Source organism: Haliotis rubra, unplaced genomic scaffold, assembly GCF_003918875.1.
Source record: "Haliotis rubra isolate DU_JTF1 unplaced genomic scaffold, ASM391887v1 Scf13, whole genome shotgun sequence".
Lineage (NCBI taxonomy): Eukaryota > Metazoa > Mollusca > Gastropoda > Lepetellida > Haliotidae > Haliotis > Haliotis rubra.
In genome coordinates, this window is record NW_025765225.1 from 4,347,366 (window position 1) to 4,371,376 (window position 24,011).

Below are 24,011 nucleotides of genomic sequence, written 5' to 3' on the forward strand. Positions count from 1 at the left end.
CATGGTCAGTCTCCTGATTGGATTGTAGGTCATTTCCAGTGCTATTATAGACAACACAACGTATGTCGCCAATATCAACTGGTTACCTGCACAAGTCGTCCTTCACTGAGGGAATTGTCAAGTTATATATAATCACTATCAGCTGTTCAATACACGCACAGAAGTTGGTATAGACGTTGCAGACGAATTAGATGCACCAGAAATAGGTTTTGCGCGAAAAACCTTCAAATCGTATACACATATTGACAGTAGCAGGTGACCTCGCCTGGATGGACACTTCCACGCCAACTGTCGTTCATTTCTCGATTTCAGTGTGTCGCATGACTACGTTGTCAGCCAAGCAGTGAGTTAATGAATTGACAATAGTTAGCGCATCATGGAATTGGCTCACGTGAATCACTATCTTCATCAGCTGACGAACGTCAACAATACAACGTCAGTCCTAAAATATTGACGGATGAACACTGCCAAATCGGCTGTAGTCAACTGCATTGTTCCAACAGACATTATGAAGCCACCAGCTGTGATCAGCAGAGCGTGCGTGTCTCTGGTGTGTGTGTGTTAAATGAAGGCAATCTTCTGCTTCGGATCTATATATTTATTTTCCAAAATACGAATACTAATATTACTAGGAGATTAGAGTTTTAAAATGCATTTCCCTCCTTGTACGAGCCACATTCGCTCTGTATCGCTGGGACCTTAAACATGCCAATAGTCTGTCTCTACTCCAAACTTTCCGCCCAACCCTTTCTGCAATGCGAAAGTCCGAAATAGAGCTAGTCTAGACTCCCGCTGGTTCTGAATCTCCGAGCTCTCTGGTCTAATTCAATGTAAACGGAGTTATCAATATTCATCAAACATTCTTACTTTCAGAGACTTAGAGCTTTGAATAACGTACCAGGATACTGTAATTATGGATCGAAACATGCCCCGGATATGCTTATTGGTTTTTCAAGGGCATACCTATATTTCTGAATTTGTCCCACATTAGACAACTGCTGTAAGATCCAATATTCAATTTGCACGCTGTGTAGCCTTTTTATGGCATGTGTGTGCGTGTGTGTATTTCTTGTTGCATTTGTATGGGCTGGGGTTAGAAGTGGCGAATGTTATGCGTGTACCATAAGCTCCCATTTCTTTCTGGTGACCTGCCTTTGCGTGTGTTTGTAACAGGTAATAGAGGTAGGGCAAAATGTGCTAACCTCTTCCGCAATCTTTGACAATTTACATATGTTTTCCCGCTCTTGGAAATTTCCATGTTTCCAACCCTAGTAAACTTAGAACGAAATCAGAAATTTCAACACCTATTGCAATTAAAAGAAATGCATTGGAAATACTCTATGGCCACATATTTGTTGTGGGTACCTGTATCTTAATTCATGCTTGGAAATACCTGGAAATCCGGCCACAGCATACATGAAAGAGGTGCATGTGCATACGAAAATATACCAAATGAGCGTATGTTTCAAAGGTATAGCATTGTATGTGTCGCGGGTTCCGGCCTTCGTCTTGCCAAGCAGACAAATATAGGATGGAGATCCTCGTTTGTGTTAAACATCTCGTTTATTGCCTGTGAATTATGAAATCGTACAGGATTAGTAAGATGTTTTCAGGTTTCGCCTGAAACGATCTTAGATGAAGATGACTATTCATCCGATCACATGACTGTCCTAAAGCGACTAACTCAAAGGACTAAGACTACGTTTCTTATCCACGAGATTCTACAGAAAGCAGAATGTTTCCTTGGCAGTCACTTTTGTCGGCTCTTCAGTCGTCACCATCCGGCATTGTTCCCTGCCCGGGTTAACCACCAGGATCAAACAGCTAGGTCCCGGATGAGCAACTGGTAGGAAACAACACCGTTTTCAACAAGACGGAGAGATCCGCTCAAAACCTCCGAAGTCGTCACAGTCGTCATATCAAAAATCGACGGAGATGAGAAAAGTTCATTTATCTCGTCGGAATGAACATTCTGGGAGATGGGAAACACTGAAAAGAAAACCCAGACGGCCTTACACCAATCCTCAACTTTATATGTTTGTTTGTTTTTTGTTTTGTTTTGTTTTGTTATTTAACAGTACGTTGACATGTTGACTGTATACATGTCTCACTGTATAAACTATATCTTGAAGCGAATTTAGGCAATCCGGTTACAATTCTTGCTGCTTCAAGTTGTAACATTTCAAGTTTATCACAAATAAACAAATAAAATAAATAGGGCAATTATCCCAGACATCAGATGCATATTCTAAAATAGGCCTAACATACCTTTCATACATACTGTTATCTTGGTAATACGTACTTTAGCGTCCGTAATGAGGAAACACGTTTTTAGGCCTTTTCTAGTACAGCAGATACAAGATGAGACCATTTTGTATTATCTGAAAAGGGTTCACGCCCAGACTGTCGAATGTTTTATCGAATACACACCCGGACTGTCAAAAAGCAGTGGAGTGTGGCAATGCTCAACCCTGCTCCAATAACACCCGGACTGTCGACTGCCTTGGAGAACATGAACCTGTGAATAGCAGAAAGACTGCGCTAATCCGCTCTACTCTAATCAGGTGAGGTGAGGTGAAATTGGGTTTTACGTCGTGCTTGAGAATATTTCGCTCATATGACGACGTGCATGCGTGTGTATGTGTATGTGCGGTATGTGCGGCTGCTTGTACTAGCCCAGACTTAAGCTGGTTTTATAGTGCTAGCCCACTGAGATACCATGCCGCAGTGAAGCATGAATACCCCACTCAGACACATTATACTGACTCCGAGCCGACCAGTCCTTGTTGTACCCATTAATGCCCGCGCCAGGTAGGGACCAACAAGTACCATATTTTAACGTCTTTTGGTATGACGCGGTCGGGATCGATCCCGCGATCTTCCGCTCTCCGGGCGGACGATCTAACCCCTACACCACGGAGGCCGTCTCTAATCAGGGATAATCTACAACGTTATATAGTCTCCCTGCTCTAATTAACGAGGGCCGGAAGACATGAGTACTATTGTTGTTGAAATGAGAAAGAGTTTGAGTTAACTAGATTTGTCACAAAACCACGGAGGGTATGGTTAACACAATATCTTGAAACACAAAATGTATATAATAAAACTCAATCAGGCTTTCGCAAAAAAAAAGGTTTAAAAGGGGCACTTCTAAATTTTGCATCAGCCTTTCTAACAGAGAGAGACTTTAAGGTCTCCATAGACCATCAAATCTGATGATATATTCAACAACCTCAGTAAAAACATAAACAAATCCCAGTTTGCCGACGATGGAGCAATATGAGTTTATGAAAACCAGCACTTAACGTGGAACAAACACACTCAATTCATACAAGAAAAATGCAAGTCAGATCTCAACATTATTAAATTCCTATCGCATAGAAAATGGGGTAGCAACAAACATTACTACTACTATATAAATCACTCATCAAATCTAAATTACTCTATGGCTGCGAAATATTTCAAGATATGACACAAACACCAATTCCAAGCACATTCTAACAAACCCCAAATTAATTAAACCATTCATTAATATGAATCAATATATCTCATTCATACAAAATTATACCAATCAATCTAGCCAAAAAACCCATAATACAATAATTCTACCTAAAAATTCGACCAAAAGGGAGACATATGCCGGTGCATGCCCGTATAACAAAGTGGCCACAATAAAGAATGTACTGTATAACGTATTTTGTTTTCCTTAATGCCCGAAGCGTCGAACGCCATAGTGTTAACGCCTAATTACTTCCTTACGTAATACCCGAAACATTGAATTTATAAAATTTCAATTTTCAACAGTCCGGGTGGACACCCTGAAAAGATGACACCGAGGTGTTTATGTTGATGTACAAATTGACGTTCCAAATGTTCATTATTGAAAATCAAGTCAGGAACTTGTGGACAATTTCCATTTTTTTTAAAAAGCATGAATTTGGTCTTATTCGGGTTAAACCTAACTAACCATTTGTCAGCCCATTCTTTCAATTTTGCTAAATCATAGTTAAGAGTACCTTCTATTTATTTTTACATCTTTTCCTGCAACACCAATTGAAGTGTCGTCGGGAAACAGTCTTGTGACATTTGTTAGAGTTTCAGGTAAATCATTGATGTACACAAGGAACAAAAATGGACCAAGGACAGATCCTTGAGGAACCCCTGCGGTAACATTTAATTCTTCTGATACTGTACCATTGATGGAAACACTCTGTCGTCTATCAGATAAATAGTTTGTTAACCAACTAAGTAAATGCCCACGAACACCATAATTTTCTAATTTGCGCAATATATCTGTTCTAGCACTATTCTCGATTATCCAGTGTATTATATATATGTTCAATAAATACTTAAAATTACATAATAACGCCAGCATGGACTGGAAGGCGAGAAATTTGAAGCCATTCATTGATCTAAGGGGGGTAACTCTAAGATCATAACCCCCTTCTTACAAAAATAGACTGTTCCGGAAGTCAACGTTGGGAGATTCCAAATGTAGGGGATTTCCAGTCACGAGTTGTGTATGACAACACGGGGCAGGAAACGTAACTGTGACTTGTGAAAGTCGCGTCATAAACAGCTGACATACTTGCGAACTTTGGACAGCCATGTGGTACAGCAGAGATAGGTAAGATTTACATTTTATGTCATGATTAGTTTGGAACGAACAATGTAATCAATTATATCTACCCGCTGTTTGTGCAGTGTTGCTGTCGACTTGCCTACCAGATTATAACTGTTGACAAACAAACTGTGTTGATGTGTGTCGAGTTAAAAATAGACCACTGCTCGACCTCACAAAGACTGTTACCACTTTGTAAGTTCGGGCGGTTCTTCTAGTCTAATCATGCTTATGTAATGTTTTGTTATACAATGGATGACATCAGCTTCTTCAAATGTTAATCAACAGTGATGAAATAAAAGTTCAACGATATTGTTGACCATTATATCTGTATATAGCTCCTTCTCGCTGTCAGAGATTTAGATGGACCTAAATATTTAAGATCAGACACACTGTATATAGTATATCATCGATGTCCATTGATGTTGATCAGGGAACGCATAGTTCCCTACATGCAAAGTCTCAACCTCATCTTGTTCAGTTAAAATGACAGGTCAGCGCATAGTCTGTACACTGAGTGTAGCTCAATGGGATGGATAGCCGAGCATAGATTAGCTCAAGTGCAAATGATCGGGATATAGTTGGATTGCATAGTTAAACACATAGATCTACACGCACGTCACATATATAAATGGATATATGTGACGTGCGTGTAGATCTATGGTCTATGTTTAACCTACATGCCGATAACGGGTTCCTGTGCACAAGTGGCATAACTTGAAAGTGACTCTAAACCCGATGTCAGCCCAACTCACAATGACAATGTGTTCAGCAGTTTTATTCAACGTGTACTGGCTAGCGAACAGTTATCACCATATTTTAGCGTATTTACAAAATTACTCTGCCGTTTGTTAAATTAATGAAACAGAATTAATGATGGTACTTAATTAGCTATTCACCGATGTGTCCAGCCCGTTCACTGCTGCCGATCATGTTTTTATATAACGCAGCGGAAGGGAATCATAGAAGAATAAATAGATATTTTCTCTCAACTAACTGTAACAGTTATCGCCATTCCAAATTTCTCATGCCATTCATGAAATAATATATATTTATATCATACAGTAACCTCGAATAATTGATTGTGTGACTGTTTGAGTGTTTCTTTTACAGTAGATTAATGATAGTGAATGAAACAATTAATGACTTGTGAACTTGAACTTGCTATTATATAGGTTGTGGGACATTCCCCCGACTAAGTTCAAATGTTTTTATAGGGTTCATAACTTTATCTTTAATTTTTCTCTTATGTTCACGTGCCGAGAAGAATTTCCTTTTTACTGTCCTTTATTGTTGTCAAATACCAAAGGAAAAAATACCGGAATTGTAATTGACCGGAACTGTGCACGTTTGATACTGATGTATTGGCGATAACTATTACGTTGCGATAACTGTTCGCTAGCCAGTACAGTTGCCAGAAGCAGTCTTAACAAAATAAACAATGTAAGAGTTATATCATTCAGCAGTCTATTTTGATAACTGACATTTTGTCTTTTTCTGGGTGAGGGACCAGCTGGACATTTCTTGAATGGGGTTGGGGTGGCAGTGAGATTGATCATACAACTGCATTGGAGCCGACTAGGGCTGTAACGATGCATCAAACTATCGATGGATTGCAATTGTTGAGTCTCCGATAGCAATTAATCGATGGTAGAAAAGAAAACTATCGATGCATCGATAGTATGTGAGACTATTGATAGTTTAGTAATTGAATTCCTATGATAAATTAGACTAAATGCGCAACGCAAAATACAGGATGCAGACTTCACTTCATTGAGTTTATGTTTTAACTGTTCACTTGATCCGGGTTTCAAGTTTCTTGTCAGTTATTAAAAGAAACTGAAACTGCTTCAACTTGTTTTTATTTCATATAAACTATACATTCACTTGGGAAATGACTTCAAATAAGACAATTCAAGAAGAACAAAAACTGTTGCAATAGTTGAGTTCGCGCATTAGTATGTTGCAATAGACTATCGCTATTGCAGTAGTTGCTTCCTCCTCAGTAGCCACCCCTAGAGCCGACAAAGTCCTATTTTGCTGACCACAGCCATTTTCATGACCCCTGACTTTTGCTTCATCATATAAATTTCGCCTTCTTTCCTCCCAAATATATGGCCATTCCAACGAATATAGCTCTCTTGTTGATAGTACTTTGAAATAACTGATAATACCTATGCAAGATGATTAAAGTATAAAGACTTTTTCTATCAAGAAAGATTGTTGTTAACTATGTAAACTACATTGTGTTTGGTCTGGACGTTTTGGCAGTTTGAAATTTCCTTGATGCATAAAAAACTGCAATCCAGTCTAAATGCCAGACCAATTTTATTTCTTGTTTTACAGATTTTTGTCCTCAGAAAAACTAAAGGCAGGAGGGTATTAAAAATAAAAACCACTAGTCAAATTAATTTTCCTTTTAAATACTAAAAGTATTTTATTTTTGGCAATTGATGAAGTTTATATGGGGAAAAAAACAATGAAAAATTTTGTTGTTGTAAGTTTACATTTTGACCAATAAAAACATGAGGATTATATATTTTTGAGTGGGGAAAATTAATTTTTATTTTTTATTTTTTCTTTGAACAAGAGAAATTATGTGTGACATTTTGAAGTGATAAGAGATGGAGATCACATACAATATGAAGGTACAGGTGTGAGAAAATATAACTTTAAGTCACATCAGTATTCTTACAGCCATTCACAGCAACAATATAATGGAATAGCCATTATACCCAGGATAATCCGGGTTGAGTGAGTGAATCTTGCTTAACGCCCCATCAGCAATTTTGCAACTTTGGTAGCATTCCAGTTTGAAATGTGGCTTTCCCGGCCTGACACCATATAAATTATGTCTGATAGACATTAAGGATGCAGGTAAGGAAATATAGTATGACCAGAAATTATTGAGAATTTTAGGAATATGTTTAATTGGTTTACTAGTATAAACAACCTTGACCAGCTATCAAGTGCTTGGTTTCATTCAAGAGAGACAACTTCGTTAATCCTTTTCATTAGTTTGTGAAGAGTTATCCCCTTTACTTGCTAGCAGACGACATTTTCACTGATCCTCAGTATGGATGATTTAGAAGAGGAAGTTGATTTTAGAGTATTATAACAAGGACATCAGATCAGCTAAAGTGATTTCAAGTAGGACAGACATCCCTTTGTCCACTTTTATCGTGTTTTGAAAAATATTGCAAATGGATATGGCATTGAGCACCAGGGAGGAGCAGGTAGGCCCAGAAAATTGACAGTCGGTAACAGGAGGCTTGGTATTCTTGTTTCTAAAAAACAAACGAAGGAGTTTAGAAAATTTAAAGCTGGATATGATTGATAGAGGAACTGTGTCTGTCTGTAAGGAGACAATTAGAACTGAGCTGCATGCAATGGGTTGGCAGAAAAGTCGAGGAATTCCATCACCGATCATGAAAGCTGAACAAAGAAGAGCGAAGGTTGAACTGGTGCTTACAGCATAGAAACTTTAACTGGGACAATGTGATTTTCTCAGATGAAAGTTCTGTGTAGCTGTTTCCTATTATACACTGAAATTCTGGACCAAAACAAACTGAAAAACCTTTGTATCAGCCAAGTACAGTCCGAAATTTAACGTGTGGGGTGGCATATCTGTGTTAGGGCAACACCTCTCTGTGTATTTGAAGGGAATATGAACAGTGAGCGTACACAGATATTCTCGAGGGACAATTGTTTCCATCTGCTCACGTGTTCTATGGAAATTTTGGATTTTCCAGCAGGACAACCACCCAAAACATCATTCAAAGCATTCACAGTCCTGGTTTCGGACCCAAAATATGACATTATTAGATTGGCCAAGCTATAGCCCTGACCTAAATCCAGTAGAAAATGTTTGGGGACTTATGAAAGAAAGTTTTAATAAGAGAAAACTCTGACAAATATTGCTGAAATGAAAGAAAAGGTGGTCCAATATTGGGACAGCATGGACCACTCTACTTTCTAACTTCTTTGATCAGTAGTATGCCCCCGCCGCATTGAAGCCTGCATTGCTGCCCATGGTGACTTGACAAAATACTAACTGTTCACCTGTCTTTGAATCTGGAGTTATGTTCTGCTAATATTCACAGTTAATTCGTGAGTAATGAGTGAAAAAAATAAATAAATTACAATCTTTAAATTCTCAATAATTTCTGGTTGTACTGTATAAGGCAGTGTATTAGTTCTCCAGATAATTATCTTTGACTTTTAATCACATTATTATTAAAATATATCATTGTTATTGAGTATTCAATCATGCTGAAAGAACTCATTTTAATGAAATTTGGTATTCCATTCATTAAAACATATTGAAGAGCTGTGCATTTGTTGAATTTCAGAATTTTGGGGTTGGTCCATTATTGATAGATTGTCATCCAAATTGTCCAAAATTTGTGTTGAAAAGAAAAAAAGATACAATGAAGGAATTTGACTGTAAGTTTACTCAAAACCAACTTCAGGGTTGACTGACTGAATGCAATTACGTCATCGAACAATTCAAGTGGCGATCACAACAGGACGATGGCGATATTCGACCTTGGCCTTTGGCAAGACCATGGCCTGCAAAATGTCAAACTATGTCAGACACAACGCCAGTTGTCAGTGTTCGGTTTTGGTCCAACAACAACGTTAATAGTGCAATTGTGAAGGTTAGAACCAGTTAGAAAAGTCGAATGAACCGATGCACCCACTATGGCGTCACTTGACAACAGAACTGATAGTTGCCCATCGTTAAGGTTGAGCGGTCCAACATCATTTGCAGCTGCCCGCAAATTTCTGATAATAGGAGGTCCGGTTCATGATAATTGCATGTGTTTTAGCTATAAAGGAGAATATGCCATCAAAAGTTTATCTTGGAAATTTAACACATACGGTACTTTAAAATTATGAAGGACCTATTAACCAACATCAGTAAATGGTTTGCTTGAGATTATCACATTGCTGGCAAAGAAGTTAACAGATTTACTATGAGTACCAGATGGTGATTGTGTAAGCTGCAGATTGTGTGACAGTAAGCTTATAATATAATACTGGTTCATAGACTGTGGGTTTGTTATACAGTGGTATGGCCAGATGATATTGAATTTCAAAACAGTAGGGAGTCTATAGAATTTATTGAAATGCTAAACAGTATCAGATATCTTTTTGTTTGAGCACATTCATCAGTTAAAGAATTTGATATAAGTGATAGGACAAACTCATACATGCACACAGACATTGAGCATTGTAGCTGAACTCAAATTATTCCAGAACTGAGATAAATCTTGTTGTATATTTATTATGGAGGTTTGGAGAGATTCTCGGTCATCCCTCTAGAATTCAGCACAGCTAAGGTTATGGACACTCACAATACCCAGTGACAAAATTTGTGCAGTTTTGTTGCAAAACAAATCAGTGAAACAGTCCTGTGATGTCAGACTAGCAAAATGGTTGATGGGTGACGGTGTATGCAAAAACTCTTCTCAGTGATCTATCATCACTACGTGCAGTGTCATTGATTAAGTCCAGCGATGTTTAGAGTTTTCAATATTTGTTAAAATACAACCTCTGATGATACCCTTTTATAGCAAGCAAATGTTTTATATTTTCTGTGTATATATATTGTAAGTTTCAACATAATGTACGGGGCTAAAGTGATTGTAAATAGGGACTTATATAATCATTTTTTATGTGATAGTTTTCATTTTTGTGCACAGTAATGCAATTTGTTATGTATTTCTGAATTGACGGTGCACACATCCAAATGTGGCAAGGCTGAACTCCCACATTGCACTACCCTCAATATATAGCACAGCCAAGTACAGTCAAACCTTGGTTATGTGGACACTTGCATTTTCTCAACCATTTTCCTCATAAATGAGGTTATCCAAATTACTTCGCAACAAAATTTCTACTCCGAAACAAAAAACAGTACTGCAGTACCTCTATTGTGTCAGATTATTCATGTATTATGCTGAGTCAAACACTACATCATATCCCTTCAGTCATATTTTTGAAGAACTTTGTGATTACAAACTTTTTCTGTGATTTGTTTGATCAGCGTTCTGATAGTTGTAGAATCAATAAAGAAGCATACGATTTTATGGATAACACCGTCTAGTATAATAACACTTTTAGCTTGAAAACAGTGTAAGAATCTACACCGAAATGTTGGTTTATACAATTATAAAACAAGAAGTTGTCATCCATAAAGTCGTATACTTCATTATTGTTCTCGATAAAGGAGAAATGAGACAAGACTGAACCATAAATAGTAATCAGCTGGACACAAGCACAATACAAGTACAAGTCCAGGCATATGGTGAATATATATTGATAGTTAGTATGTATAATGACATGAGTAGATAGACACAGATCACATGATGCCTGTCACTTTGATATTGCATGCCAGATGATGTCCGAGCTTTTGATGTGTGATGAATAATCGTTGTAAACCAAACATCGTCAGTTGTTGTTGTCCTGTAAGGCAGACAGTGTCTCCCCATTTGTCAGACAGAGTACTTCAGAGCTTCATCCTGGCAGAGGCATCGGCATGGTAGGTTCGCACTCGTTTACGAAGGGAGCTGTAGGAACCAAGTCGTGTTTCGTCTGATGGCGGATGATTATGTTCACTAGAGTCTGACAAATCTGCTACAGTTGTGCACTTTCTCCTGTACACGTCTTAACAGTGTACCTCCAGTGAACACAATTCTTCCTAGTCTTCTTGTTGTTGTAGAGGTGCTACTGAAAAAGCACTTACCTTCTGCAAACCTGCCTTAGTTGTAATGTTTCCAACTATTGCGAAACATTCATATCTATATGCATTGCTTAGTTCAAACATCTGCAATATCAGTTGAGAAAGTTTTAAAAGAAGAACAATTATACTTACGGTTTACTCCATAGAAAGGGTAAGTTATATATTAGGGGAGTGGTGACCAGAGTTTGGGCTAATTAGGACTGCTCGGACTGATCTATTATTACTGTAGGGGTGTGCCTTCTCCACCCTCACTCAAGTAATGGTGATATCACCAGTGAGGTGCTATGTAGTTTCCATGGCTGGTAATTCTAATTCACTGTCAAGATTTAGAAGTAACATGTTATATTTGGGATTACACTTTCTTTGTAAAGTACAGATTATAGTACTTTTTGTTTGGTTGAGTCCCAATCAGGATTCGAACCCACATCCTCAGAGTCAGGCACCTAATCACCAGCACACAAAGTCAGCCACCTAACCCGCTCAGCCACCGTGGATTCAGAAGCTGGATTTCTGGCTACAAGTAAGATAATTGGTTACCAGGACATTAAACACCATTCACAGATTTTCACTGTGTTTCCTATTTGCAGGACGTTTCTGGGATACCTGCAGGGCGTTCTGGGATACCTCAAGAGCTTCCAGCTGCGCTTCGTGGTGGCGATGGGGGTCTTCCTGTATGTAGTCGTACCACTGTTGGTGTGGCTTCATCCTAGCATCGTCAACATTTTCATCTTTGGAAACTACTGTAAGTTCAGCTGTTTCTCCAGGCACTGTCAGTAACAGTCAAAACATTTGTTCGAAATATTACAAACTGTTTGGCAGAATCGTTGTACCCAGATTTTGAAACAATCCAGGAATCTTGCTTCATGTTACTATAGTTACTGTTAGATTATTTAAACATGATGATTGCAATGATAAATATGTGGAGTCAATGACAGGGTTCTATTGTAGAATGCAGTAATGGCTCTAAGATAGTAGTAACTCACATACTTTAACCAGAGACCATATAAAAAAATATTTTCTGGTCTCTACTGTGACATAGACAGTATTTAGTCATAGCAGATTGCTCTGTACAGCACAGACCTGGCCAGTAGTACTGAAAAACATCATTGTGATCACAGGTCACTAGTTTACAGTGGTTCCGATGACTGGTGCACTAAAACTCCATCGACTACTTTTATTGTTGCTCTTTCAGTTGTGCTGCCTTTTTCCGACCTCGCCCATCCCAGCTCCTATGACCTACATGACACTCGCAACTTCCAAATTGTCAGTGAGGATGGTTTGCAGCTGGGGATATGGTGAGTGACTTTGTCACAGCATTTGTAATGTCCTCATTCTTAGGTGTAACAGTTCATGTATTACAAATATACATGTATTTGTTTAGTACATCATGGACAGGCTTGCTTGGAGACTTTCTCCCCAGTGATAATGACACTAATACTAAGCCTATGACATATGTTCCAGGCACTTGTTACCAGCCTCACTTAGTGGTCAACCTTTTGAACAGGCTTTGGCATCGGGAAAAGAGATCATTCTTTATTTACATGGAAAAGGTCAAAATAGGTAAATATTTGCCTGTCCATTGCATGTCATTTCAAAAAGGCAGACTGTTTCATGTGCTCATTCACTGTCTCACTGACTGACTCACTAACTCACTCACTCACTCACTAAACCCTGCAACAAACACAACTTCTTATTCAATTCCTCCATTTATGATCATCATTTTCTTTATCAAAATATTTGAATATTTGTGTAATATATTTTCCAGAGGGAGTAAGATTCGTGTAGGAACATACAAAGCACTGAGGCGGATGGGCTACCATGTCATCACCTTTGACTACAGAGGTAGGAGTCCGACATGGTGTCTTGTGTGCAACCAATTGTGAATATGCTGGAGAATATTTCCTGCTGTTGATGGTCACCAGCATTTGTACTGTTACACCTCACTAGTAACATGCAGGCTGAGATGTAAAGGAGTGAAACAGCATTGTTGAAGATTGAAATCTCTTTCCTGTAATACCCGTGAAGGTCCGGGTTAGAATGAACCTTCAGTAACCCATGCTTGTTGTAAGAGGCGACTAACAGGATCGGGTGGTCAGGCTTGCTGGCTTGGTTGACACATGTCATCGGTTCCCAATTGTGCAGGTCGATGCTCATGCTGTTGATTATTTACAGACTGCCGCCATATAGCTGGACTATTGCTGAGTGCGGCGTAAAACTAAACTCACTCACTCACTCTTTCCTGTAATTAACACATCTCTGTCAGGTGATTCTGCTATGAGTTTGCATGTCTTAGGGAAATAACCATTTTGTTTGTCGTTGTCATGACATCAGTAGGTTCTACAGACATTGCACTTAGAAGAGTTAAAGTTAAGTTAAAGTACATGTCATTTCAAGTTATGAAAGTGTTTAATAAAAGATTGTGGTGTGTAAATATCACTTTGATCACCGTAAAGCCCATGGCATGTTCTGATAGGTTTTATTACATGGTTCAGTAGTATATCTGGGCATGTTAGGATTACATTGTATATGTTTATAACGGACATGCCTATAATGATCTACACGGGTATAATGAACTGGATTTTCTTCCATGGCCCATGGGGTACCCGGGTTCGATTCCCCAACAAGGGTACAATGTGTGAAACCCATTTCTGGTGTCCCCTGCCGTGATATTGCTGGAATATTGATAAAAACAGTGTAAAACCATATTCACTCATTCTTGCATGGCCACTTGTATATTTTAGTTAATATGTGTATAAAAATACGGTTATAACACAAAAATGGTGGTCCCTTTGTGTTTATTATATAGGGACCGCTCATAATTTATGGCTAGGGGTGATGATGATTTTAAGGGGGTCACCCATTTTGTTCTGGTGAGGTAGGGGGTCATCAATTTTGTACATAAAAATATATAAAAATTATGCTTAAAAATATGGGGAGGGGGTAATTGATTTTGTAACATGACATGCAGGGGGTCACTTACTTAGGGGGGTCACTCACATTGTACATTCTTCGCAATAAAAATCATCATCACCCCCCTAACCATGAATTATGAACGGTCCCTAACCATTGTTTACTTTATATAAAACATTTTGATCTAGAATCTTTTCATTTCCCAACTTTTACTCCTCCATAATAATACGCATCTGTTATCATGATGATGAGAACAATGAGTTTCCTTGCCAGGGTAAAACCCCCTGGTAATGTGTTTCTGAGGGTAAAACCCCCTGACTGTAAAACCCCCTGGTAATGTGTTTCTGACTGTAAATGAATCTGTCACTGACTCTGTTTCTGAGACAGTTACTGACTCCTGAATCAGTGACTGATTCTGAGGCTAGTACTGTTTCATCTGATTCTGAGTTTCTGATTCCTGAATCTGTGGCTGACTATGCTTTTGATGGTTTCTGACTTCTCAGCTGACTGATTCTGTGACAGAAGCTGTTTCTGAAAACATTTTCTGACTTCTGAATGTGAGGATGACTGTTTATTAAGCTGTGGCTGACTTTGTGATATTGCCAGGCTATGGTGACTCCACAGGATTCCCGACTGAGGACGGCCTCATGGCTGACGCTCTCACTGTGTACAAATGGGTGAAACTACAATGCCAGTCTTCCCCTGTTTTTATATGGGGGCACTCTCTAGGAACTGGGTTAGTAAATTTACCTCATTCAAATCTATGTAGTCAAGTGTATTCTCTTCCAAAACCCAAAATACAGTCAAATCCCAATGAGTCGAATCGCTAGGGACCAAGTAATAAATTCGACTTATCGATGTATTCGAGACATGGGTATGTCTGTGAGGGTAGAAAAGAAGATGATCCAGTCCTAATTCCTCCGCCTAAGCATTTGTTTATCTAATGATTTCCATATCACTAATAGGGGCACCCTATCAGTTCCAGTCTGATTAGCACAGACAGTGATTTCCGTAAAATCACTAATCTAGCTGCCTTTTGAACTCACCCGTCAATGGCGGAAAGGTGTGAGTCGCGCTGGTTTGTTAATTTGATCAGTTTGCTACACCAATCAACTTCTCATTGACTGACTTCGGCTTATGTGTACAAGATTGCTGTTGTTTGAATCTCATGGGACGAAAGTTCCTTCTCGAGTCATCGTGTGTATTTATGAGTCGAATTCGTGTAACCGGAAATCAAATGATGACAACTATAACAGGGAATGGTCGGGACCGACAGGTACTTCGAGTTATGCATAATATTCGAGACACCGGCATTCGACTCATCGGAATTTGACTGTATGTCCGACATAAATATTTTAGTAATGAGTGAGGAACAGTTCTTCTTGTTTCCCTCCAATCAAACTAACGAACACAGCTAGGACAACTTTTGACTCAATTCTTAAGCATGGATCACAGAATGTGCTTCATATGATGATGAATATTTTAAGAATATTTTTTTCTTTTTCACTACAAAGGATGGGAGGGTTTAAATTAATGAAACAGTTCTTCTTGTTTTATCACCTGAAGTGGTAAAGGCTTATTTTCACAACAGTAGAGGCTAGTAGTTGTGACTCTTGTTTATCTGAAGTACAGATCACACATGACCATCGCTGACAATCTCATTCCAGGGTAGCTACCAAGCTAGCCAGGCACCTCAGCTTAGAAGGTGAGTTGGCATGATTCTCCAGGTAGTCCAGTTGTACAGAACATGTCGAATGGTATTGTGATGGATATCAGTTTATCATATTTTGATGATATCACATTATGAGCTTTTTGCCATAACCATTGTATTGTGTGAGGTAACAAGCCAGGTTTTTTTCACTTCATCATGTTTTTGATTAACATATGGATGACAGCTTGTTATGAAACAAGCCAGTAATGAATGACTGTTAGCTTTGTAGTGTTCATCCAGGTGAGGTCTCCCGCTACTGTGATCTGTCATGTGTTCCTGCACTTTCAATCAGGATATAAATTTCTGTTTAATCATAATTCATTTTTGAGTGGCAGAATTAAAACTATCTTTTGCTATAATAGCCTGATTAATGCTACTTTTGTGTAAATTTATCTGTAATAGCGTGATGTGTGCTATGTGTTTTAGGTACACCTGCACTGGGCGTGGTCCTACAGAACCCCTTTACCAATGTCCTGAGTGTCATGGACTACTCCAAAATGGCAATGGTAAGACAGGAGATTTTGTCCAAAGTATGAATCAATATACAGCAAACATAGTAAAGCAAATATATACAGAGGGTGAATATGTGATTGTTGTCTTTAACCCCTTTTCTTTGGGAAAAAAAAGAATTCCTTTCTGCCACCATGTGTTTGAACATGGGGATTCTGTCATCCTGTCCTATTGATGTATGAAAGCTATTTAGAACACACAATTACATGTTTTAAGGATTTTCTTTGTGAAGGTGGTAAGATTTGAAATTGAAAGCATTGTTAGAAATAATAGAATCAGTACCAAGAGCATGCAGAAATCAAAGTTGAGATGGAGCAGACAGCTGTCCCAGATCTCAATTACATCACCACTGATACGCTACTCAATGAGATGAACTAACCTTTCTCACGTCCACAGCCATACAGGTTCCTGCCCTGGTATATGCCGTATTTCAAGAGGTCTCTCAAGTCCACAGGGACATCATTTTCCAGTGACATCTAGTAAGTATCTTTGATATCATGTTACATGTAACACTGGTCAAGTAGGTCTGGGGAAGACAGCTGATACAGTATACTGGTCTCTGGCTTGCCATCATGGTCATGACCAGTTGGATTAGGAACTGGAACTACGGATGAGGTCAAGTATATGGTGTGTGTTCCTCACATGGATTATTACTGATGCAGTCAGCAATACATTTGCCAGCTCCCAGACATGACTGATGCTTTAACATTGCTGTAATATTGCTGACTGCAATGGATTATGATTTAAGGCAGGTGGAAGTATCACACCTTGAATGAGTCAGTGGACATGTCATGTGTTGAATTAGGCAGGTGGTCATGTTGTCATGTGTTGAATGAGGCAGGTGGTCATGTTGTCATGTGTTGAATGTGGCAGGTGGACATGTTATGTGTTGAATGTGGCTGGTGCAAATGTTGTCATGTATTGAATGTGGCAGGTGGACATGTTCTGTGTTGAATGTGGCTGGTACACACATGTTTTGAATGTGACAGGTGCAAATGTTGTCATGTGTTGAATGTGGCAGGTGGACACATCATGCCTTGGATGTAGCAGGTGCAAATGTTGTCATATGTTGATTGTAGCAGGTGCAGATGTTGTCATGTGTTGAATGTAGCAGGTACAAATGTTGTCATGTGTTGAATGTAGCAGGTGCAAATGTCATGTGTTGAATGAGGAAGGTGGACATGTCATGTGTTGGATGAGGCAGGAAGACACTGCATGTGTTTAATCTAGCAGGTGCACATTATTTCTTATGTTGATTGTGTCTTTGGTTTAACTTTGCTCATTCAATAGATAACCAGTGATACAGACATGTTCTGTGTTTCAGCATCTGTGATGTGACATCACCTATCCTCATAATACATGCAAAAGACGACCGAGTGATACCGATAGAACTGGCATATAAGGTAATCATGGATTTGAGAAAGTTGATACCACCCTGGAATTACACAATTACTTGTTCATTGAGTTGAAATACACAAGACATCCCTGTTAAATAAAAACATGTGGTTGGACAAGACTTAGAACAGTGTCTTCCTCTCCCCAGACCCGTGAAGGTTAGAAGGTACCTTCAGTAACCCATGCTTGTTGTAAGAGGCGACTAACGGGATCGGGTGGTCAGACTCACTGACTTGGTTGACACATGTCATCGGTTCCCAACTGCGCAGATTGATGCTCATGCTGTTGATCACTGGATTGTCTGGTACAGACTCGAGTATTTACAGACTGCCGCCATATAGCTGGAATATTACTGAGTGTGGCGTAAAGCTAAACTCACTGACTCGCTTCCTCTCCGCAGCTGTTTGAGACGGCCCAGAATACACCAGCCAGGTCTAATGCCGTCACAGAGATGGTGGTGATGGATGGATGTGGTCACAACAATGCTTACTTGGATCCTGACTTCTCAAGGATTGTCACGTAAGTAACAATGTCAATGTTGCTTCATGGTTAGAAGGCAGTGTAAGGTAACAGTAAAAACCAACTGGACAAATTGTGTCTTGTTTCAGAGCAAATATTTATTACACATCTGTGCAGCTTGAAAGGGGTGTCTGATCCGTTCTTAAGAAAAGATTACGGTAGTAACGGACTGTCCTCAATGTACACCACAACCTGGTCTAAGTGTTAAGGGGCGGTGGGGTAGCCTAGTGGTTAATGTGTGCTAAGTGGACTAGTTCGCTCGTCAGGCGAAAGACCCGGGTTCGATTCCCCACATGGGTACAATGTGTGAACCTCATTTCTGGTGTCCCTTGCCATAATATTGCTGGAATATTGCTCCAAGTGGCATAAAATTAAATTTACTCACTCATTCACTTGAAAGGGCTTTTTGTAATATGTGTAACTATTTGGTTGATTTGATAGCATGTATTAAAATAATTCTGAACGTTTAGAAATTTGATAATAATGAGTGTTTTTGTTTCTTCCTCCAGAAAATTCACATCATCTCTTCTGCAAAACTAAAAGACTGTTTAATGGTCTGTCTGTTCCTGTTCTGTTGCTGCTTTGTGACCAGGAGTTTAGGAAGATATGTCAGTGCCTTGCTTTCATCCTATGTAACAACCTGAATTGGCTGATGTTTCGTTTTGTTTGGTGGCTGAACTGCAACGGAATAGCACGTCTGCACCATGAACATGTTACACATTTGTCACGGTTTCTGTCTTGTTGCTCAACTGATGCTTATACTGCTGGATTGTAAGATGTCTTCCTGTGCTGGGTGTGATTGTACAAAGGGTGTGACCATACTGACAAGGTGATGGTAACTACGATGCCTTTACATAGACTAAGTTACTCACTAAGTTTAGTGCTGAAGTGTTTTTGTCTCGTGATTAATGAAAAAGGCAGTTTATTTGAATTGATGATAAAAAATTGACAACCCAAGGGTCCACTGCCATGTTTGAAGAATTAATGATGAACAAATATATTAATGTCATGATAATGTACTATTTTTCTGAACTATAGAAAACAGTTCGCTATATTTTTCTTTATCTCAACATATTTCTAACAATATGAAAAATTCCTTCAAGTGCCATATTCTTGTCTGTGATATTTAGGAATAGAGTTTGAAAATCTTAACAACTTAAATTTAAAAGAACCCACGAATCCGTTGGTATATGACCAGATGGTGGCCACATGAACACCTAGTTGTGGGTACAGCACCGTGCTGTGAACTTGGACAAAGTACTGTGACTATGTGTCCCAATCCACCCAGCTATGAATATATAAAAAAATATCAAAAATATCTGACAGCTTTCCTTATGAAGACTTGAAGAAATAATGTTTTATGTTGACATGGTCAAGTGCGTGGAGTGTACCGTTTTTATATTTTGCAGCAGAAGATTGCTGTCATTTCTTTTGCCTCAGCTTTAACATTAATAATGAACAGTGCTTAATACATGTTTACAAGCGATTCTTGCCCTCATTGCTGGCCATAAATTTACATTTCTAGGTCAGTTTATACTTCAATGCTTAAAACATAAATGAGGAATGTTTCAAAAGAAGAAGGGATGAGAAAAAAATGTTCAGCTTCTGTCATAGAAAAGATTGCATGTTATGAATGAAACAAATACTTTGTATCCATCAAATTGTTCAAGTTACCCATAATTTTTAATGGTGGGTCGCTGTTATGTTACTTCAGTTGGATAAAAAGCAATACAGCATGTGAACTGTTGAAAGGGTAGCCAAGAGTGTTGCTGACACCAGAAGGGACAGCTAGCGTAGTCAATGATCATAATGTTAACTCAAGATTGTAGCATTTCTCATGTTTTACCATCACTATAGATGTATTTTTTCACATTTACGGGGGTTGTGTGTTTTCAAACATACCAGAATCTACAACGATGATATTAGGATATATGTTACACAATGAAGCATTATTTTACATATAACCAGTGTTACAGGTTTGTATGTGTGATGTGCATGTGGTGGGAATCTGGTCTTGGGATGCAGCTGACCTAGATAACATTGATGTACATGTAGATGGTATATGTCCAAATTGCAGATGAAGATAGTCATGGTTGATGTCTTGGTATTGATAATTCTGTAGCGTGTTTGCACTGGTTTGTAACACATTAGAAACGCCAGATTTCAAGTTGATGGAATATATAATTATTCTGTGATGACTATTTTCATAATTTTCTGAAGTGATAACAGTATAATATTACCATGAAGCACCCTTGGAACCAACAGTTCCACTGAAGTATCACATGTCAAACTCTTCCAGTACACAGTATATCAGATGCATGTAATCAGTAGCCATGGATGAATTAATTTTAGTTTTGCAAGACTGTCAAGATTTTAATTGACTTACAGTTCCTAAAAATGTTTTTAGGTAAAATCTGACAAAAGTTTTAATAACTGGTTTGACACAATTAAAATATCAATGTAAGATAATATTTAGTCTCGAGGATTTGTTGAAACAGATTTAAAAAATTCCCCACAGTTGTGATGATAATTATAGGAATGAAAACAATGCATTTATATATTTGACTGAGGCCATGCAATTTACTCAACATTGTAAAACATCAAACCATCTAAAACAAACGAATTTACTCAAAGACAAAATATTTCTGATCAACATCTATTGTTTTCAATTACCTCACATATGTAGTATGAAGTGTTTCTATATGGAATCTGTGTGTCATGGTGTCTTGTTAGTGTCTAGTTGTTATTCTGGAGGGATGGCACCGGGGAGGTGTTTTTCTCAAGCAGTACTGTGAACTCGTGGTCTTTGTACTGCTTTTAGTATTTTAGCAGTATTGAATTTTTGGATTCAAACTTGGTTTTCTTCATGTTATCAAGTCACACTAACAAGAGGCCTACCCAGTAACTTTAATATGCTGTTTATAAAAGCATTGCCTCTGCATGTTGTAAAGTAAGACCATTTTCAAAGCAATATTATGATATTCTAACATATATTTATGTTTTGTTTGTCTTTTAGGATTTCATTTCTTTTTGCATTAGTTTTTAATGATTAATTGTTCTAGTGCTATGGTAAAGATCTATCTTCCCAGAACACTTTTCTCAAGGACTCATGTTGCATAACCGGTATCAAATAGTGGTATTTATAATCTGATATCTGTAATACACACTCTGAAACTGTTTGGGATATAATTTGAGTTTTTTATTGTCCTTATTAATGTGCAGTTTACCATGTTTTACCTAAGGGATCATGTCAAAACTTCAGTGAAGCCAAAAGGTTAATTCTGTTTTGTTTATTAACATAATTACTGTATCATTATTTAAGCTTATAAACTGCTTTTTACTTTTCTGTTCTGTTTTAGTAAATTGATTGCACAATATGCTTTGAAGGCTTATGTGATTGTGACTGTGTTTTCTTGCTTTTTGATCAAAGATTTTTACATAAACTTCCAAATGAATTTTAAAGATGGTTGACCATAGCAGCAAAGCAGTAGGAAAGCCTGAAGTGACGCTGGTCTGTTTTTATGAAAAACCTGTTCTGACAAGTATAGTGCTGACAGGCCTAGTGAGTGAGTGGTTTTACGCCGCTAGTACCAATATTCCAGCAATATCACGGCGGGGGACACCAGAAATGGGCTTCGCACATTGTACCCATGTGGGGAATCGAACCCGGGACTTCAGTGTGACGAGCAAATGCTTTAACCACTAGGCTACCCCACCGTCCCGACAGGCCTAGAATCGTATTTTGGGTGGTCTGAGATTTGAATGTATGATCATAGGTTCCTGGAGTCCACCAGGGAAGCAACTCTGCACAGTGAATAGCAGCACATAAGACAACTGCTTTCTTATGTCAACAGTATTTTCCAGTGACATTCTTTGTTATGAAACTGTAGTGCTATGAACTCATCCAGGGTAGCTTTAGCGTTGGCTCGTCACGCCGAAGACCCAGGTTCGAATCCCCACATGGGCACAATGTGTGAAGCCCATTTCTGGTGTCCCCCGCCGTGATGTTGCGGGAATATTGCTAAAAGCGGCGTAAAACCAAACTCAGTCAGTCCAGGGTAGCTTAGTGGTTGAAGCATTTGCTCATCACACTGAGCCCATTTCTGGTGTTCCTCTCCAAGATATTGCTGGAGTATTGCTAAAAGTGATGTAAAACCATACTCACTCACTCACTTACTCACTCCTCGACACCCATTCCACATCTTGTGTGGTTCATTTGTATACAATCTTTGTATTTCCAGCTTCAGTTTATTATGAAATATATTGTTTGACAGTGGTTTACACAATATTTATGATTTATTTATTGAACAAAATAGAAATGTCAAAAAGTTACCTCAACAAAATCTCAACGCAGTCTTTAGCCAGACAGTACTCAAAACACCATGTATATCACATGGCAACTGTTGTCAGATGACAATCCTCTTTATCAATGACTACCTTTGGCATCTGTGATCTTTCTTGTCATAAGTTTTGTTATTTCTGAACAAGACACCACCCTAATACTGCTGCAATATTTCTGAAAGACATATCACCTGATGTTTATGGCATGTCAGGTGAATTTTTTGTCATCAAACAAACATATTTTTTCATCTGTGCAGCTTATTGTATGTACATTGTATTTCTGTCAACTCAGTGGTTTGTTTCTCATGGAATAAATATTATTTCTTTCCACATTTTATTTTTACTTCCAGGGACAAATAAATCAGAACAATTGCAGATGCTCACTTGCTAGTCATGTCAGTAATTAAGTGTAGGTAGATCTGAGATTTAGTGCAGTGAGACTTTAACATACTCTTTGATATACAGTTTGTTGATTGTGCTGTATTTTTAGATTGCTTTTGCACAAAGACAATTATATAAAATGTATAGCTGAAATGGATAGAATTTGCCTAAAAATTCTGCATGTTATCAAAAACTTACGGTCCACTTTAAGTTAGTAGCAGCCCATATTCTAGGAATAATGGGTTACTATTAAAGTATTGTTATGTGACATCATAATGAGACAGTGCTATGTTTGTTTCTGTATGTTATGTTCTATGACATTGCTGTTCTAATGTTCTAAGTATCAATGATCTCAGTTTGGAGGTGTTTATTATTTTCACTAAACTGATGCTATTGTTATTTGTCAATTCTTAGCTTCAAATTCTGTCCATTTTAGCTGTAATAGAGGGTAACATTTCATTCAGGGTATTGTTATATGCTGAAGCCCTCTGTCTCTACTGACCTCCATTGTGGTGCAGTTAATGGCAGACCTCAGGCATCTGGAAATGATATTGCTCTGCAACATATCATTATTCATAATACATATACGTATAATTATATAGGTATCTTGTTTCAAAACTCTGTTTAACAATGTCAACTTAGACTATAAACCCTTTTAAATGAGTTGACACTGTATTGTATAACAACAAATGAATCAAAGCTATTTTATTACATATGCTGTACATTTTTAATGCTGTAAGTGTTTTTTTTCTGGTAATGTTTACTCACTACTGTTGAATCTCTAGTCACCATTAACAGCATGCCATCTGTGACCAAATGAACAATGCAAGTGTAGACATACAGTTAACATCCTGAATGCTGGGAATGCTTTTATT

At 38.3% G+C, this 24,011-nt stretch overlaps 1 protein-coding gene and 1 long non-coding RNA gene across 2 annotated transcripts; both read left to right on the forward strand.

Annotated features, from left to right (window-relative positions):
* Nucleotides 1-4,515: 4,515 nt before the first annotated feature.
* LOC124267204 (lysophosphatidylserine lipase ABHD12-like) lies at nucleotides 4,516-19,294 on the forward strand. Its single transcript, XM_046702120.1, has 12 exons — nucleotides 4,516-4,627; nucleotides 11,979-12,111; nucleotides 12,562-12,664; nucleotides 12,831-12,929; nucleotides 13,135-13,211; nucleotides 14,886-15,015; nucleotides 15,947-15,984; nucleotides 16,417-16,496; nucleotides 16,897-16,979; nucleotides 17,825-17,903; nucleotides 18,296-18,414; nucleotides 18,924-19,294. Exons 2-12 carry the CDS (start codon nucleotides 12,027-12,029, stop codon nucleotides 18,952-18,954), a joined length of 924 nt encoding a protein of 307 aa, XP_046558076.1. The 5' UTR covers nucleotides 4,516-4,627; nucleotides 11,979-12,026; the 3' UTR covers nucleotides 18,955-19,294.
* Nucleotides 8,261-21,760, forward strand: LOC124267205. Its single transcript, XR_006895981.1, has 3 exons — nucleotides 8,261-8,273; nucleotides 9,230-9,231; nucleotides 19,304-21,760. It is a non-coding gene; the product is annotated as an uncharacterized LOC124267205 (long non-coding RNA).
* Nucleotides 21,761-24,011: the final 2,251 nt, after the last annotated feature.

Bases quoted from the DNA above. Each gene is read 5' to 3' on its own strand.
- LOC124267204 (XM_046702120.1), top strand. From the start codon at position 12,027: ATGGGGGTCTTCCTGTATGTAGTCGTACCACTGTTGGTGTGGCTTCAT. The intron at 12,930-13,134 runs GTAAATATTTGC...TATATTTTCCAG, and splicing joins CATGGAAAAGGTCAAAATAG to AGGGAGTAAGATTCGTGTAG. The intron at 17,904-18,295 runs GTAATCATGGAT...TCCTCTCCGCAG, and splicing joins CGATAGAACTGGCATATAAG to CTGTTTGAGACGGCCCAGAA.